The sequence below is a fragment of the Emys orbicularis genome, chromosome 22 (assembly GCF_028017835.1).
Source record: "Emys orbicularis isolate rEmyOrb1 chromosome 22, rEmyOrb1.hap1, whole genome shotgun sequence".
Taxonomy (NCBI): domain Eukaryota; kingdom Metazoa; phylum Chordata; order Testudines; family Emydidae; genus Emys; species Emys orbicularis.
In genome coordinates, this window is record NC_088704.1 from 9795087 (window position 1) to 9815102 (window position 20016).

The 20016-nt window shown below is 46.1% G+C and overlaps 1 protein-coding gene across 4 annotated transcripts in view; it reads right to left on the reverse strand.

Annotated features, from left to right (window-relative positions):
• KAZN (kazrin, periplakin interacting protein) overlaps nt 1-20016 on the reverse strand; it is a 747507-nt gene that overhangs the window by 141622 nt on the left and 585869 nt on the right. For 3 of the 4 annotated variants that reach the window (XM_065421351.1, XM_065421352.1, XM_065421354.1), the window contains one exon: nt 11505-11696. In XM_065421351.1, coding sequence (XP_065277423.1) covers nt 11505-11696 — 192 coding nt within the window. Of the gene's footprint in view, nt 1-11504; nt 11697-11820; nt 11834-20016 lie in introns of all 4 variants that reach the window. The other variant, XM_065421353.1, reaches the window with a different exon arrangement.

A 20016-nucleotide genomic window follows, 5' to 3' on the forward strand; every position in this document is an offset into this window, starting at 1 on the left:
AGATGGTGAAATCTCCATCCTTAGAGGTTTTTAAGGCCTGGCTTGACAAAGCCCTGGCTGGGATGATTTAGTTGGGGTTGGTCCTACTTTGAGCAGGGGATTGGACTAGATGACCTCCTGAGGTCTCTTCCAACCCTAATCTTCTATGATTCTATGACCTTCTGTGTGACCTTCACTTTTTGTGCCCGTTTTTTCTCTCACTCTTTGCCTTGTCAATTTAGACTGGAAGCTTTTCCAGGCAGTGGCTCTCTCTCACTATGTATTCTTATAGGGCTCAGCACTTCTGTCATACAAATAATAAATTTTCAACTACATTAAAGATACAGATTTATTTCTTATTCCTCATTGTGTGTAACAGCTTTTTAGAAGGTGGACAATAAAAACCTCTGTCCCTGCTAACGCTCTCCCAGCAATCACACACACATGCATTTACTTTATGATGTTTCAGATTAAGTAAAAGCCAATTTGGTTGCCTCTGTTTAAGTCCCTGCCTATATAGCAGGGTGCCTGATTTCTCTGCTGGCACACAAGTGCACCACCTGCCCCAGACCAGCAGGGGGAGATCACACATTGCTTTTTAGCATGACACACCAAAATTCTGGACATTTAATTTTTTTGTTAAAGAAAAAATTAGGAACTGCCATGACTGCCAGAATCAATGATTCACTCAGTGTAGTATCCTATCTCCTACAATGAAAAACTTCAGCAGACAACCCCGTCAGTAGGTGCCTTTCTCAGCCTGCTCTACAAACACAGCCATAGAGTATGCAAAGTGCAAACACCCTCTTCTCCAAGCGTGGCTTTACCAAAAAGGAAAATGGCAAGAAAATAACGTTCAACACAAACCCTCTTCCCAGGCTTCACAGCTCCTTGATTTCCTCTCGGGACCGCTCAGCCCACACCCTGGATCTTCTCTCTTCTAAACAGCTCATCCTGCTGCTAAGGTGTCCAGTTTTTGACCAGAAAGTTTGGTTAAAAAAGGAAACCTGATAGTGTCTGATAAGATCTACTGACTGGACACCCAAAGTCCGGTTACTGAGGGCGGGGGAGGTGCTGTGTCATCACTCAGCTGGGGCCTCCTCCTACCTGCGTCGGGCAGCTGCAGCTCCCAGCCCTAGCTCCACAGGCAAGTCCTCCTGACCTGGCAATCCTACCCACTGCCCTTATATTAAGGTGGGATAACCAGTTACACCTGCCCGGAGAAGTGAGATGGACCCATGCAATTCTCTCTCAGAAGGATCAAGACCTGGTAACAGAGTGGGATGTTTCAGGAAACAATGGCCAATATATTAACCCAGGGGTAGGCAACCTATGGCACGTGTGCCGAAGGCGGCACGCAAGCTGATTTTCAGTGGCACTCACACTGCTCGGGTCCTGGCCACCGGTCCGGGGGGCTCTGCATTTTAATTTAATTTTAAATGAAGCTTCTTAAACATTTTAAAAACCTTATTTACTTTACATACACAATAGTTTAGTTATATATTATAGACTTATAGAAAGAGACCTTCTAAAAACGTTAAAATGTATGACTGGCACGCGAAACCTTAAATTAGAGTGTATAAATGAAGACTCGGCACCCCACTTCTGAAAGATTGCCGACCCCTGTATTAACCCATACAGTGCAGCCAATGGAGCAATACTATCCTAGGGGGGTTACTGCCTCGTGACCCATCAGCTTCTACGCTAAGTAGAAGGTTGAATTGCTTTTGTTGTTATTTTCTTAGCTAGTGTACATACAAGTACTCTGTTATTCAAACATCTAATCACTACCTCCTTTTTATTTGCAAATTTCTAACATATAATAGTTACTTACCAAACTACTGTTTTCACTGACCTATTTGCCTCCACAGTAACTATTTCAAAGCAGCTTTCTACCAAGCCTGCATGCCTTGGGTTGCAATGGATTATTTCCATAAAAAGTTGATGCAGCCTTTTGCTCATGGCAGGATTCCAGAGTCTATTTGTAAAATAAATCAGACTGTAAAATAATTAAAAACGAGGGGGGAGACTGCATGCAACCTGGAGCTGCTCAGAATGACAGTCGCAAGCTTACACTACAGCCCCATCCTCTCCACCTCCAATACACCACTTATGCTCGGGGGGGGGGGGGAGGCCTATATTAGAGCAACCTATGGCTCTTGCATGCAGTACCTGTGTGAAGGAATTCTCCCCTAGCCAGAATTTTTTTCCAGCCCTCTGTATACCACTGCAGGGGCATACAGTGGCCATAGGGAGGTGGGGAACGCTCCCAAGATTTAAAAAATACTTTAATATCTATATAGTTTTATAAACACTCCATACAAAGCATTAAAGATTGAAAAAAATTCCACGTGCTTTTAAAAAACAAATAACTAGAGGTGGATGAACTATTCCGAACGTTTGGTTTTGTCAATGAAATTTGGACTTTATTTGGGACCTTTTAGAAATTTTTAATACTTGCTAAATTTGTCAAGCTAATAATGTTGGGGGAATTTTTAATACTTGCTAAATTTGTCATGCTAATACATTTTTGGGAATTTTTTGTCATGCTAATAATTTTTTGGGAACTTTTTGAAATTTTTAATACTTGCTTAATTTGTCATGCTAATAATTTTTCAATGAAAACTTTATATGAAAAATGCCAGCTGACTTAGGGTGACCAGATGTCCTGATTTTATAGGAACAGCCCTGATATTTGGGTCCTTTCCTTATATAGGCGCCTATCACCCCCCACCCCATCCCGATTTTTCACACTTGCTATCTAGACACCTTAAGGTGATTGGTTGTTGCCGTGAGAGATTGTTTCATCTTTTTCTATGATTAGTAATTTCGTAACACCACTTTATGGTTGGTCACTTGGTGCCATATGGTATTTCCTCTTCCCTTCCAAAACGACGGCACAATTCCTGCATGTGATCTGTGTGAGCAGATCCAGCGTAGCAAACTCTCGCAATTTTCTCATGGGTCTTGCAATATTTGGAAAACATGAACCCTAAAGGTTCAAATACCAGAAGGCAAATAAAAAGTCCCCACATTTAAGTTGGACTCATTTTTTTTCTTTTTGAGAATCTGACTAATGATTTTTGAATGCTTATGGATGGCAATAGTGCAGATCTATGCACCTGCAGATCACGGCACGTTCTCTGCCTGAATTGGCTTCAAAACATTCCTAAAGTAGTTTTTCTTTAGCATATTTGGCAATTGCAGAATACATGATGGTGTGGCATAAAGGGTTTATTGGCATTCATTCAGGATCAGCTGCATAACTTCATCACAAGATTAATGTGCCATTCCTAAATGCATGTTGATATAAATGTTTATTCCACTCCACACTAATATGTATTCTATGGACATATTAATTATATACGTATATATTTACACACACACACACACACACACACTCACTAGGGCTCTACCAAATTCACGGCCGGTGAAATCTGGTCTCCCCCCATGGAATCTGTATAGTATAGGGTAAAAGCACACAAGACCAGATTTCATGGGGGAGACCAGGGTTTCACAAATTGGGGGTCCTGACCCAAAAGGGAGTTGCGGGGAGGGTCACAAGGTTATTGGGGGGGGGGGGGGGAGGGTGTCACAGCATTGCCACCCCTTACTTCTGCGATGCCTTCAGAGCTGAGCGGTCGGAGAGCGGCGACTGCTGACTGAGGGCCCAGCTCTGCAGGCAGCAGTGGAGAAATAAGGGTGGCAATACCATACCATGCCATCCTTACTTCTGCGCTGCTGCTGGCGGCGGCTCTGCCTTCAGCGCTGGGCTCCCAGCAGCCGCTGCTCTCCAGCTGCCCAGCGCTGAAGGCAGCGCCACCACCAGCTGCGCAGAAGTAAGGGTAGCAGTACCGCAACCCCCCTACAATAACCCCTCCCCCAACTTCTTTTTGGGTCAGAACCCCTACAATTACAACACTGACATTTCAGATTTAAATAGCTGAAATCATGAAATTTACAATTTTTAAAATCCTATGACTGTGAAATTGACCAAAATGGACCATGAATTTGGTAGGGGGCCCCAACAATCACACACAATAGAAACCAACAAGGTAACACAACAAGCAAACCTCAATCTCTTTCTCTATCAAGCTCTCTCTCAAGCCAAACACTCAATGCAAATAAAACAAGGAATTCTTAAAACAACTCTAAAACCCAGACAAGCAGCACAAAACAGGGGGAGGTGCATTCCACAGGGCTGCTATCATGACAGATCAGAAAAAGGACAGGGAGGGAAAGGTTAGTGAAACGAGAGAAATGCTAACATGGCATTTTAAAAAAAAAATCTGCAGTGAGGCATGCGGTGAAGCACATTTCCTGGCCCCTATCGATCCCTGGGTTGTGTTCTGTTTACGGTTTCCACCCCCCTAGAGTTTTCAAGACAGATGTGCAGGACTGCAGGGAACTTTCACAGATGAGCTGCTCTCCCTTCTTTAAGAGTTTAGGGTTTTTTCTGGCTAGATGAATGCTCTGTCAGCTGCACTGGGATGGAACAAGAGCTGCAGTCAAGGCTACATAGCCATGTATTTTCTGGGGATATTGAATCCAGGAGAGCATTCCAGATTCTCAGCGAGATCTGGGAAGAGGTGGATTGAGACTAAAATGCGGCTTCCAAAACTTCATCCTCTGATCACCTGAACATCCAGCAGCCCTCTTCCCCCATCCTCCCCTCTAGACACTCTTCATCCCAATCCCATGCCTTTAAGCTTCCTCTCCCATCTCCTTCCCAAATGAAATGCTTTGCAGTCCCACTCCCTAAGACACTTCCTACCACTGGAGTTCTTGGAACCCTCCTCCCCAGATAAACTCAGTTCCAAGACTTGACTTCAGTGGGTGTTGAACCAGGCCCTGAACTACAGTGGGGTTTCGAGAGAGTGCATTTCACACAGCTGTATCACTCGGTTTAAAAACAGATTTTAAAATAGTTGGTACTCTCCATGGATTGGAATAAGACGACCCTGAGAGAATATGAATAGCTACAGGCCAGATACTCGGCTGGTATTAACTGGCGTAGCTCCATTGAAATCAATACAGCTATGCTGGATTTACATCAGCTGAGGATCTGTCCCTATTTCTCTTTTCCTTTTGCCAATTTTATCTTCCATTTGACAGTCATTGATTCCCCAGCCATTATTGCTAGCGAGGAGCTGAAAGTCATTAATGTGCTTTTAAAATAACAGCTGCAATTTACATAGCATTTTTCTCCAGCTCAAGCATCATTGTGCACCAACACTATCAATGCACCTCTGGAGAGCTCTAGGAAATTGCATTTGAGATAACTGCCGCTATACGGGGGTGAGGAAGAGTGATGGACAGACGAAGCACATCCTGCTAACTAGTAACTCCAGAGAGATTTTATCGATCTCCCAAGGCCAGCACTTATTACAGCGTTACCAGCTTCTGCGATCACAAGTCTCATTATATTTGTTTTTTTTCCTTAAGGTGCTAGAGCCTGGGGGCATCTGATTAGAGGAGAAACTTGGCTTTCCGTTAAAAATAAAAAGAAATTTCCAGCTCTCGTCATTCTGGAGTGAGCCTGAAAATGGGAACCCTAAAGGTTCGGAAACCAGAAGGCACGAGAAAAGAACCCCCAATTCATTTTTCTTTAATTCTCTGCCATGGCTCCAGTGAAGCCACCAACAGCCTCTGAGGCTCCCTGCTTGATCAAAGCCCCAGCAAGCTCATCCATTTCTAGCTGGCCTAGCCACCACCACAGGGGGACAAAGTGCCACTCCGAGCAAGCGGGGGCTTCATTTATATTTAGATCGGCAACTTTGCCAGCATTTGAGATAGGAGTTCCTTCCCTGACTGGAGGATTGGAACCATCAGGATAGTCTGTTGGCGCTGCGTACAAAATGGTGCTTCCTGATTTCATTTACAGTTCATTAATAGAAGGGACGTTTTTTATTATCTTGTGCTGTAAAAAACCCACTCTCCACATTCCAGTGATGTCCCAATGAGCATCTACCAGTAACCTAGCTTCACATTTCTTTTCCTGTCTTGCTACATTTGTTCTACAGCAGTGGTTCTGGGCTCAGGACCCATTTGTAAATAGTGATGGCCTCTTGCAACCCCGTAAATAGGCCAGGGAGTGATGGGTCCTGCCTAGGGTGACCAGACAGCAAGTGTGAAAAATCAGGACAGGGGTGGGGGGGTTATAGGAGCCTATATAAGAAAAAGACCCCAAAATCAGGACTGTTCCTATAAAATCGGGACATCTGGTCGCCCTAGTCCTGCCCCTTGGGGGGAGTAGGAGGCCCAGAGTGGGAGATGAGTCCTGCCCTGGGATGGGGGTAGGAGACTCTGGAGGGGGATCATTCCAGAGCCCACCCCACACTCCCCCTGCAGTGGTGGCTCCTGCGGCTCTAGTCCCATGGGGCTGGCTGGGCTCAGTTTCCCGCTCCGGGCTGTCTAAACTCTGGGGTTGCAGCGCTGCTCAGGTTTGACCCCGCCCCCACAATGGGGGCCAGCTGGGCCAAATTTGAGTGAGTGGTGTTGTGACCAGGCACATGGGGTCACAGCATCACTCACTCAAATTTGGCCTGGCTGGCCCCCCATCATCATGACAGAGCAACGGCTGGGCCAAACCTGAGCAGCATTGAGACCCCAGAGGTAGAACCCTGCATGGATACCCAGTTTATATCCACAGAGAGATAAAGCGGATATTCATGGAGCTGCAGGGCTCTAGCAACAAGGAGTGAGACCAGCAGGGCCATGGCCAGGAACCACAGCGGTAAAAATCAGCACATTGGGCCTCGGCGCTGGAGGAGCCAGCGCCCAGCCCAGGCATCTCCTCCAGCGTGGCTGTACTGCCCCTAGTCCTGCCCGCTCGAGCGGGCACCAGGCTCACCAGCCGCTGTCCCTGGTCACACCAGTGTGGTGAGCTTCTTACGGACATAAATTGTGTATCTGTGCACGGCTCTACCCAGAGGTCACAATGCCCGGAGCAGGCAGCGGAGCCCAGCTAGCCCCGCGGGAGTGGGGCTACCACGTGACCCCTTGAAACATTCTGGCCACCTGATTTTTGGTCGTGACCCACAGGTTGAGAAACCGTGTTCTACATAGAGTGCTAACAAGGATCACGACGCACTGCTGATGCATGGGACTGCATCCATCTGCTCAGAACAGGCTGGTGAAAAACGACAGCAGCAATAATGGCAGAGCCTTGACGGCGGTGGGTAGTTTTCTGTCCCATACGCATCTTTGTAATCTGTCTTTTGCAACCAATAAGCATCTCCATCCCAGGTATGCAATTTATGGCGATGCTTGCCAGCATCCTAAGGGCTATGTGCTATATCTGCTTCGGGATCAGACGCGGTTTCTTGAGGCAGAATAAATAACTGATCCTGTCCGTACGTCACTAGCCCCTATGTGCTTATTGTTTCTCTGAGTTTAGAGTCCGAGGCAAAATGAAAGGTGGATACAGTGGTTACTATTATAATGCTGACTTTCACCACAGGCAAGTAATAAACATTACCGCACTAGTATAAAGGACAACCCTACCGTGAACCCATGTTATAACATAATAGCAAATAGGTAACCTTCCTCCTCTTCGCCTCCCGCAAGATATGACAAAATTAGTAACATCAATAAAGTTAATTGCTTGCAAGTTGCAGCTCACAGGATCGGAATACCCCTGATCCTGGAAATAGGGTGACCAGACAGCAAATGTGAAAAATTGGGACAGGGGGTGAGGGGTAATAGGAGCCTATATAAGAAAAAGACCCACAAATCGGGACTGTCCCTATAAAATCAGGACATCTGGTCACCCTCCCTGGAAATCAAGTCCATCCAGACAGACTCTTCATGGAACCCCCTTGACTGCTCTGGCACACTGTCTGAGGGTAAGGGTCCAGCCATGAAGATATGATTGCAGGATCTATGTTCTCCTAATGGTAAATTGCTGGGATTAAGTTTTGCTCATTTTGAACTCAAGTTTATTAAAGCTCCTGCTCACTCCAGGGTGTGATCTACAGGGTGGAGCAGAGGCCTGGGAGATAACCGTTGTGGGTTCTATTCCGAGCTGATCCGTTGAGGGACCTTGGAGAAGTTACCACCTGCCTTTGAAAAATTCACCCTCCTGAGGACCATAGCTAGGCTGACCTAGTTCCTGGTGTAGATGTGGCTAGGTTGAAATTCCTCCTTCGACACAACTACTGCCACTCAGAGAGGTGGATTATCTACCTCGATGCAAACACCCATCTGTCGATGCAGAAAACATCTACATTATGGCCCGTAGCGCCGACATGCCCTCAGTTTCCCCCTCAATACGGAGAACTCTGCCCAACCTCACAGGGGTATTGTGAGGTTTAATTCATGCTTGAAAGTGAGTCCCAGACAAAAGACACTACGCAAGAGCCAAAAAAATATTCATAGCCAAAGGGGAGGTAACTGTGCTATATTAGGGATTATTTGAACATCTTTCTGAGTCTGAAAGTTGGGATTCATCCATCCCTGGTGTGATTCTTCTATTGCTCTTTTCCTACAGGCCTGATACGGTGGCGTTAGCAGATGTTGCCTGACAGCTGCTGCTTGCTCGGTTTTTTTTCCCCTAAACAACCAACAGCCGCCACAGATTGTAGTTTTTCATACTTTGGGCCCATAAATTCCTTTTATGCCCATTGCATTCAGATTACACCTGCCTGCAATTTATCCCCTACGTTTTGTAGCTGGGTAGAAAGCATCTTAATCCTATGTGCACTTTCAGCAATATCATTCGGCTTTGCTTTCTCATTTCGTATCCCAAGCTGCACCTCCGGCACTCACAGGGAGTTGGTTTGCTTCCCCGGCTGTGATAAGGCCAGCCGCTATGCACTTGACCTTCAAATCTCCAAGACGAGATAGTGGATGTCTGCACTTCGGGCTGGGAAGTGATTCTTAGCTTGAGGAGACATACCCATGCTCGCTTGCTAAAAATAGAGAGTTACCAAGGTGGTGCAAGTGGTGGGAGGAGCTAGCTGCCCAAATACAGACCTAGCGCCTTGGATGGGTACGAACTCAGGAGGCTTGCCCTGCCTGCCGTTTGCATTGCTGTAGTTACATTTTATTTTCTGGGCACGAGCTCAATTAGACCTTGGAATCACACCCCCTTGACCTTGGAATCACACCCCCACGCCAAGTGTCGACAGACCCTTACTCACCTCAAGAGTTTTTCATTCTTCCTCTTCAACGTCTTTGTTGTTTTTCCCCCCGCTTCCCTTCCCGTAAGACACTCAGTCCCTCTGCTTTGGGGACACGTTTGCCAGAGACCCAACTCAAACTAAGGGGAGCAACTTGCATTTTTCCTGAGCCGGTTCTCACACCACGAATTAGAGCGGTTAAAACGTCCTAGGAGATCCTCTTGCCGGTCCCTCTGCTGCTTTAGACTGCCACTTTGTGTCAATCATTTAAATCACCACCACTCTTCTTAAGGGACCAAGCAGCATCACAATACAATAAATCGTTGATAGGGACACTGATCCCCATACTGCATGCCTTGAACCTCGCAAGCTCTGTTGTTTCAACCAATAATCTTTTCTTACAACCATCTTACAAGGTGGTTTAATTTTAAAGGGCCATTTCAAAGCCAAGTATTTACTTTCCCATGGGCAGTAGGATCAAATCCAGAAACTAGACAGATTTTTTTTCTCAACTGGTGCTTCTTACCATCACAGCCTATGCAAGATCAGAAATAACACTGCACCCCATGTAACAGTGCAGCTCAATGCACTGAAAAGCCAAATGCAAAATCTTTTATTTCAACCTTACCTACGGGCTTAGAGCAGCAACAGAAGAGGATTTAGGTCTGCACTCAAAAGTTAAGTCGACCAGCTACGTCGCTCAGGGGTGTGAGAAACCCACACTTTGAGTGACACAGTTACGTTGATCTAACACCAGTGTAGGCAGCGCTAGGCCCACAGACGAATTCTTTTGTCAACTAGCTACCACCTCTCGGGGAGGTGAATTAATTACAGTGACAGGAGACTGGAGTGAGTGGCTACACTGAAGCAGCTACAATGCTGCAGCCGTGTTTCAAGCATACACTAGCCCTGAGCCCTAGTTCTCATGCTGCGTAAACTGGCGTGGTAGTTTATTAATGTTTTCATTTGGAGACATAGGCTCATTCTCTCCAATACTCAGACAAGGCATGCAAGTCACCAGGAGACAAAGGCAAAGCCATGCGCAAGTTCATTGCCACCTTCAAGAGGAAACTTGATGGATTTGTAATATAATTTTCCAGGTTAAACTATCTCACGAGCATTGTGAGCTGGAAACCAGTAGCCGTTGTGTTTAGCTTGATCCCATTATTACCTCACACAGGAGACAAAGAGCAGCTCTGCAAAGAGACAACACTGATCTTCTTCTGGACAAGAGTAGGGATGACAACAAAATGTCCTCAGTTGTATTCGTATGCAGGTTGGTCATGGCCATTCCTGGTCATTCTGCCATTGGCAGCACATTGTCCAGCTTACAGGGTGACAGTGCTCACAGACAGTATTGTAATTAAAAAAAAAAAAAATTACCCAAATCTACAGTGGCTAGAGACACAAATAAAGGTACAATGTCCTGAACAACCTATCAAAAGGAGGAATCGTAGCCAGCTCTATTAAGAAAACCTTGGTTCTGCTAGGATGGGTCACTGGCCACCCAAGTTTCTCTCTCTCTCTCACACACACACACACACACACACACACACACACACACACACACTCTTCCAAGGCAAAAGTCTGGGGGGGGGGGGAAACAACCAAGGAAATAAGAAAGCAGAATGATTTATTTCAACCCAGGGAAACAGAAAAGCTAAGCCTGTGGGATTCAGCTAAGCTGGACTCAGCCCCGCCCCACCGCCAGCGCCCCACCCCCCCTCACTCTGCCCCCATCACTACACCAAGCCCTGGCCGAAACTCAAGGCATCAGTGCATTATCTGTTACGTCTCTGCAGCTTTTCTGACATCCAATGGCATTCATGGCTACACCCACCATCTAATGCTGGAACAGGGCATTAGGGGTGGGCTGCAGACATGCACACACACGGATAAATGACATTGGGACACCATCCATTTCAAGGAGAAAGCTCTCTGCTGGAGTGGCTGCAGAAGGCTCAGTGAACGTTCACCGTACAGCAGGGAAATTCAGGCCAGTCTATTGGGCTAAGTCTGGAAGCAAGGGACAGAATTTTGGTTGGAGTGAAATCATTACTCCTGGGTCCTTATAAACTACTTCCCCTTCACCCTAAACTAAAAGGCCCTTAAGAAGCAGCCCGGTTCCTTCTGACCCCAGCAGATAAAGGCAGGAGGCTCTGGGGTGATTATAAACCCTGTAATCAGAACGAAAAGGGCAACTTTTTGTTCCTCTTTGGTAAACATCGTGGCCGAATCGCAGGATGTGACAGAGGGAGGAAGGGAAAAAGAAGGGTGGAGAGAGACACATGGAGATGTTCAGAGACAGAGAGTGTAAAGCACAGATCCTGTGACAGAGCCACGCACAGACAACAGGACACAGAAGATCTGGGCACAAAGACAACGGGAAGGTTTAACTCTTACCCTGTAGGGCTTCTTTGGCTCGCGCTAGCTCTTGCTCTTTCTGTGCCAGTTGGAGTTTGAGCTCAGTGGCGGAGAGAACCTCCGTCGACTTGCTTCCGTGTGTCTCCTCCAGATCTTTTGTTAGCATTTCCTTCATTTGTCGGAGCAGGTGAACCTCCTCCTGAAGCTGGGTCACTTCTTCTCGTAACAGCACTGGAGGAAGAGAGAACACAATTCAAGGAAGTGACTAGCTGCTCTCTTCAGCTCTGGCAGGTTTTCAGTGGCTCGGGCAGTTAGACAACAGAAACCCGGTTGGTAAAAAGAACCCAGCACTGACGTTGCGCATGCAACTCTCAAGCCCCTGCAATTCCAGTGAGTAGGAACCACAGCACCCCCAGGTTAACCTGTTCGTCCTGCTTAGATACATGGTGCCAGAGGCACAGGTAAAGTGCCGTGGCAGTGAAGTCATTTTTATTCTCCATAGAAATGCTTCACTCTAATTTGATAAGCGAGACTGCAATCTGCACACTGCAAAGCACTGAAGATATTTTGGACGGTCACCCGGGGGCTATTCGATATGTTTAAAAAGATGAATGTGGTGGACCAAATGTACCCTTGATGTCAGAATTTTTCAGAGGAGGGATGGAACCAGTAGAAGGGAACTCCGAGAGCTCCCTCCAGTAACTTGTTTCTATTCTGTTCCTTTTCCAGTTCTTAAAGCCATGATCAGAGAGAAAAATTCAGCCCTTGGAGAAGCACTAGCAAAGCTTTTCAAGGGTGATTTTGGGTGCCTTTATTTTTGGATGCCAGACTTAAGGCAGCTTGAAAAAAGGGTCTGATTTTCGGAAAGGGCGGAGCACCTACCTTCTGGAAATCAGGCTGCTTTAAGATTTCTCAGACTGGGTACCCAAAAATCACCCATCATTTTAAAAAATCTTGACCATTACCTCTAAATTCTGCTAATTTTTTAAGGGTGCCGCCGTTCCTTAATGATTTTTGCTGTAGCCACAATATCTAGAGAAAGCAATTGCTCAGCCTGGTCTCAGTAAATGCTGCCTTCAACTTTCGATCTACTCCACTGAGTTTCACTATATCTAAGTTCAATGCAAGCAGATTCTGCTTACATTCACCCATGTGCTCAAACTCTGCCCAAGAAATCTTAGCAAAGCTGTTCTGAGAGATCTTGGGGTGATGCGGGTGGGAATCTCCTTTCATCTACGGGCCAAAACCCAACTTTTAAAGTTTTCAGTCCTTGTTGTCTGTATCTAATTCTTCTATATTAGATACTAACCATCACTAGCCCCTTAGTACTATCCCTGGAAGTATGGAAGCAGAGGGCAAGGACCCTGAAACGTTAAAGCAGCAACTACAAAGCAAGTCCAGAAATAGTTCTTGCGAGTTAAATTCCATTAACATTTTTTTTGCATAGTTCATGTGTGTACAGGAAAGGAGGTTCTGATTGGCTCTAGAAAACAGCTGCTTCTATTGAGAACCATTTGGTGGACAACTAAAACCCAACCAGAAGCATCTCTAAGAGTCAAGGCAACAGAGATGAAGTATCCTCCATAGGCCATTTACAAAATATGCATCTTTAAAGAGACTCATGAGAAGCCATTATTACAAACTGCTGTAAAACGATGCATTTTGGGCTGTGACGGATGCCAAATACAGCTTGCCAGAGCATTGTAGTACATCAATTGTCATAAATATTGACAGTGTGTATGCGAGTGGGGGAGGACAGAGAGAGAGTCTCATACATCAAAAGGTTAAAGTGATACACTGGAACAGATTTGTTCCTCAGCTGAATAATGGAATCCCAGACAATACTGTAGGGGACTAGTTTCTGAACCATTATCACAGCAGTACTGCGCGAGAACAGCAAAGATGCTTACTGCTGTTTAAAAAGGGTATGTAATACAAGACGAGACTCGTACCACTGCTGGTTATAGATGAAATATTCAGAGACAATGCACTCAGAAATGCATTACGCTCTGCTGTTCTTAGTATCTGCTTGCCCTCGCTTTCCATTATCCTTACACCTACTGGGTTTTTCCCACCTAAGTCTTTGGAAATCTTCATATAGATTACTAAAAAAAATAAAAAATGGAGTCAATAACCCCTCCAAACAAGCAGCAGTACTTTCAACAGGGCATGTTTTCAAACTCCGGTTTGACCTCAGGTCACTCCTAGAGCAGCAGCACGAACATAAAACAGAAATCAATGAGCATATTCAAGAGCGCAGCCGAAAAATCTGCCAGCCGACTCCACCAATAACAATGTTGCAATGAAGAATAGCAGAGCCACAAGTTAAAAATCGACAATCACCTGTATTTAGGTGCCATTCCGGGCCAGTCAAACTGGTATTTTTAGACCAGCCCACTTTCTGCTACCATTGGACTCCCGTTGTGGAGTCCCTGATTAAAAAGGGCACTGAAGTGCTGTATTTACCCTCAACACACCACCACTGTGGAAATAAGGCATGAATGGAAGATAAGAGCAGGACAAGGACAGTTGGGGGGAGGGGGAGAAGGAGGGTGGGTTTTCTTTAAATAAATGTACATGGTGGGGAATGGGAAGGACGTTTTGTTTGCGGCTTCGAAGCAGTCACCCCTGGGTACCCAGGGAGAGGTTATATCGGTGTCATCTGCTTCTTTGAAAACCCATTGACCTGCCAAATCTCCCTCCTCCGCCGACAGCCGGCTCCGAGTGTGGGAGGCCGGCGCTGGCAAGGCAAGGCTCTTGCTGAGCCCTTCATCTGTGCAAATCTTAGGCCAAATTCTCTGCGGCTGGAAATTAGGCCAAATTCTCTGTGGCTGTTTCTGCGAAACAGGCAGCTGGTGCAGAGCCACGCTGCGCCGGGGGGAGTGCCGGTGGCCCAAGGCCTCCCAAAGCTCCCCTGAGCACTGGCTGCATCTTTGAGGGTGCAGCATGGACTCCTTTTGCATCCAGTTAGCTGCACCTACATTACTCCTCTTTCTCCCCATTCCGCAGGAGGAGGCCAAAGCACAGGGTACGGGAAAGGGGGAGGGAGTGCGAGGACTGAAGATGCGGCTGGCCCGTGGACGGGGAGTACAAAGGGGGGGAAAAGGCTGCTTCTCTCCTTCCCCGCCTGTCCCTCCCGTTCAGGGACCAGACCATCTGGCCAACAGCGTTAAAAGGATAACCCTGTGATATCAGCCTGTCAGTGACAGGCACCCACAAGGTGTCATTGCTCAGCCCATCATGTCTCTAGAAAGCAGCTTTCCAGGGAGCAGAGCAACCCCGCGTTTCCAACGGGCTGTCTGATCCCTCTCTGAGCCTCCAGCTCCTTATCTATGCCTCTTGCTGGCCTTGAGAGTGGCAAGACAGAGAGGCACAAGTCGCTCGCGATACACGGAATCACAGGGTGCTCTGATCACCGACCCAGAACCTGGATTCCTTTGGATCTCGTAGGACAATCAGCAAAACCCCTCCAAAAGCAGACATTTGTACCAAGTTAAACTGCTGGACTTTGCTGTTCAGACCCAACTTTAATCATGACATTGGAAAACCCCTGGCTGAACCAGCGTTTGACTACGGAGGGAGGGATAGCTCAGTGGTTTGAGCATTGGCCTGCTAAACTCAGGGTTGTGAGTTCAATCCTTGAGGGGGCCATTTAGGGAACTGGGGTAAAAATCTGTCTGGGGATTGGTTCTGCTTTGAGCAGGGGGTTGGACTAGATGACCTCCTGAGGTCTCTTCCAACCCTAATATTCTATGATACTTTGCATTCACTCCCCAAAGTAAATAATAGACCCTGATAAATGCTGCCTCTGTTGGCAGCACAGAGGCAATTTGGTTTCTTTAGCCCGAGCGAGAGGAATGTTGCCAGTTCATATGGTTTTGAAGGGTTGATTCCAAACCATAAATATCCATTTGTTACATACCGGAATAAAACGTGCAAGAAATATTTCAAGGGATTTTATTCAGACTACAGACTTTGGCCTTTTTACTGATCCACATTTTTAAAGAGGCAGCAACCCCAATGTAATACCGACCTTAACAAAACCTCGCAGTGCCCTTGTGAGATGGGAATATTTACCTTTACCCATCTTTAAATTAATAAACAGAGACACAGAGAGACACTGATGGATACAGCCCTGCAAATCTGTGGATATCCACTTTATATCCACAAACATGCTCCACGGATTGGATGCAGAATGCAGGGCTCGACTGACGGGCTAAATAAAGCACAGAGTCATCTTACAGAGAGTCAGTGTCCGAGTGGGATGGTAGAACCCAGGAGTCCTGTCTCTTTGTCCCCTACTGAACTACAATGTCACTATAGAATGTGGAACAAGGAACCACACATGTCTTAATCTATCCAGCTTGAGTCAGCCCCACTGACAAACTACACGCTCTGGTATCTGCATGGGGCAGGCGTATCCCAGGATGATTCACTCCCGGGGGAGTGCACTGACGACAAAAGGATCCTGCAAGAACCACCCACTTTCACTTCTGGTCTTCCAGAGAGAGCAGAGGTTGAAGGTGCCTTGTCCCACTGTGACAGATCAGGCCTCCTATCCAGGCACACTTTCTGCCCAGCTCGTGCACCTGAGTTTCTGCCGACTTAACCTAGAAGCAAGCCTGACTCGCTACACGTATCAAGGAGTTAAACAGAATGTGACTTCAGAAGTAGGGTGACCAGATAGCAAGTGTGAAAAATCGAGACGTGGGTGGGGGGTAATAGGTGTCTATATAAGAAAAAACCCCAAATATCGGGACTGTCCCTATAAAATCAGGACATCTGGTCACCCTACTTCAGAAGTAACGTAGTGTGTCTGAGCCCAATGCCTTGGAAGCATTTTGCCTTCCAAAACAGAAGCAAGCCAAGAGGCATGTACATAACACGTGGTTTAGTCTCATCATATGATGATGATGATGATAACACTCTTTCCATTCCACTAGTATATCAGGAGGATGTTAAACATCAGCTACTAAAGTTAGACATTTTTAAATCAGCAGGGCCTGATCACTCACATTTAAGAGTTTTCAGAAAGCTGGCCAAGGAACTCATTGGACAGTTAATGCTGATTTTCAGTAAGTCTTGGAACAATGGGGAAGTTCCAAAAGACTTTAAATATTGGCATATTAACTTTCTTTCAAAGGATAAACGGGATGACTCGGCTAATTATAGGCTTGTCAGCATGACATCGATCCCAGGCAAGATAACCGAGTGGCTGATACAGGACTCGGTTAATAAAGAATTAAAGGAGGGTGATATAAATTAATACAAATCAGCATGGTTTATTGAAAGTCGATCCTGTCACGCTAACTGGATATTTTTTCTATGAGATTACAAGTTTGGCTGATAAAAGTGCTAGCGTTGATATAAGACTTCTGTAAGGCATTTGACTTGATACTGCACAACATTTTGATTAAAAAACCAGATATAACATTAACATGGCACACATTAAATGGATTCAAAACTGGCTGATTGAAGTTCTACTGTACATTTTGAGACCAGAGTTACAAACACCAGACTTACAAACTGACCAGTCAACCACTCACCTCATTTGGAACCGTAAGTACGCAATCAGGCAGCAGCAGAGACAAAAAAACCCATAAACCCCCTGCAAATACAGTACAGTTCTGTGTTATACGTAAACTACTAAAAAAATAAAGGGAAAGCAGCATCTTTCTTCTGCATAGTAAAGTTTCAAAGTTGTATTAAGTCAATGTTCTGATGTAAACTTTTGAAAGAACAACCATAACGTTTTGTTCAGAGTTACAAACAACCTCCATTCCCGAGGTGTTCGCAACTGAGGTTCTACTGTAACAGTAAACGGGGAATTTTCATCAAGAGGGTGTGTTTTTAGTGGGGTCCACATGGCTCTTTTCTAGGCCCTACACTATTGAACATTTCTATCAATGACCTGGAAGAAAACGAAATCATCCCTGATAAACTTTGTAGATGCACAAAAATTGGGGGAGTGGTAAATAAGTGGAGGGGACAGGTCGCTCAAAGTGATTGGGATCGCTTGGTCAACTGGGCACAAGCAAACAATGTATGTTTTAATACAGCTAAATATAAATGTGTACCTCTAGGAACAAAGCATGTGGGCCATGCTTACAAGATGGGAGACTCTATCCCGGGAAGCAGTGACACTGAAAAAGATTTGGGGGCTATGGTGTATAATCAGTTTCCAATACAACATTGTGACCAAAAGGGCTAAGATGATCCTTGGATGCATGCACAGGAGACTCTTGAGTAGGAGTAGAGAGGTTATTTGACTTCTGTATTTGGCACTGGTGCAAATGTTGCTGGAATCCTGTGTCCAGTTCTGGTGTCCACAATTCATGAAGCATTTTGAAAAATTGGAGAGGGTTCAGAGAAGAGCCACGAGAATGATTAAAGGATTAGAAAACCTGCTTTATAGTGATTGAGCTCCTTGAGTTTTTCTATTTAGCTTAACAAAGAAAAAGTCCTGCATGTTGGCAGGGGGTTAGACTAGCTGATCCTTGCGGTCCCTTTTAACCCTATGGCTCTATGATTCTAAGATTAAGGGGTGACTTGATTACAGTCTATAAGGATCTACGTGGGGAACCAATATTTAACAATGGGCTCTTCAATCTAGCAGAGAAAGGTATAACACGATCGAACGGCTGGAAGCTAAAGCTAGACAAATTCAGACTTGAAATAAGGCATACATTTTTAACAGTAATTAACCAGTAGAACAATTTACCAGGATCATGGTAACGTCTCTATCACTGACAATTTTTAAATCAAGATTGGATGGTTTCCTAAAAGTTCTGCTCCAGGAATTATTTGGAGGCAGTTCTATGCCCTGTGTGATACAGGAGGTCAGACTACATGTTCACAATAGTCCCTTCTGGTCTTTGAATCTGTGAAAAAGAAGAACCTCACCACTGGCTGAACCACTGCTTGGAACACAGCAGTGTGGGATTTACTAGACACGCTCCGGAGGGCAAGTAGTACCTGACAACTCATGCAGATGAAGTGGCTATTTCCCTTGTCCGGGACACAACAGAACACTTGACAGAGGCCAGCTCCACCTGAGAATTTGCATATTTTAACAGCAGGCTTGCCAGTCTTGTGACTGAAGCCTCCCGGTGTCCTTAACAACTGAACCCCAGCCCTGGGGACCTATCAACAGGGCATTAACACAGCGATTGGCAGGACTCAAGTGAGAGAGTTCGCCAGCTCCCATATTAGCGTTAAAAAAGCCAGATCTTTTCATCTAATACCAATCCAATTACAACAGTGCAAACTCGTAAACAGGGGTCTGCCCAGCTGCAAAGCAAAACTCCCTCCTCCTGGAGACGCTGAGAGAATGTTTTGCCTGCGACACATTTCCAGGAGCAAAACTCCCAACTAGGGGGCAGCTTCTGGAGTGAAACTGGAGTAACTCCAACCACCTCGGTGGACCCACTTCAGATTTAAACCAGTGTAACTCAGAGGAGAATGCTGGCCCCTGGAATTCTAAACCCCCAATTCTCCTCCCATTCTGGTCATTACAAAGTCTCACCCTTGCTGCTTTCCCCATTAGCATTTAATTAAGCTGGACTATACTTGCAAATGGAGGGCATTTTATTTCCAGGGGAACTGCATGGCAACGAGGTACTGAGTAGCGGTAGGAGCCTAACGCCCATTAACTAAATGCCGCTTGGGCCTTTGAAAATCTCCCCCTGAACCTTTCACCTCTTGGCGACAAGGTTAAAATCTCCCCCCAGGTCAGTAGTGACAAAAGGCCATTAACATCAGGTGGTTTTTGGGTGGCCTGTGTGTGATGAGTTTGGCAGGTCTCCATTCAGCCACCCCCCAGCCCAAGCACTAATTGGCAATCTTATCCGGGCGCAGTCAGACGAAACCCCAGGATTGAGGTGGTCCCTCCATGGTGGGGTTTTGGCACACGGATGGGAGGCTCACACTTACGCTGTCACTACCAATTGTGTTGTGCGTATAAAGGGATGAGTCTGCAGTGTCCCCTCCCGGTCCCCTCATTCTGACCTTATGACCTGCACCCCACCCCAGTTTCTGTATTCTTTGTCCCCCACGCTTGGTTAAGCCCTGGGTCCTGTGGTCCTCCCTCACCTGAAGAGGCAAGTCTTTCATTGCTCTGATGGGCTCTGCCCACCATCCCAGAAATTAAACAGGCCAGCACCTTTCACCCAGCACTACATTCACTTGGCAAAGATTGTAAAATGCCCATTGGGCTCTGTTTCAACTGAGAAATAGGCTATAGGTAGGAGCCAGTTTTCTCAGGCCTTGGGTTGCTTTGTGTGACATCACTTCTCCCCCTTCGTTATGCCTGTGTAACCCACTGTCCTGGACACGGGTCACCCTCGCCGCCTGATCCACAGAGGAAACAAGCATGCTACAGCTCCCGCCTCGGAGACTCAGCGCGTTAGCTCCCGACCTAGAGGCTCATGAAATCCTCAGTTCAATTCCCAGTCACCAGGGGTGATAGAACCAAAATCTTACGTTTGCTCAGCTAGACCTGAAATTTATAAACACCCTTTGTGGCCGTAACACCACCCTACTGTCCTTCTAC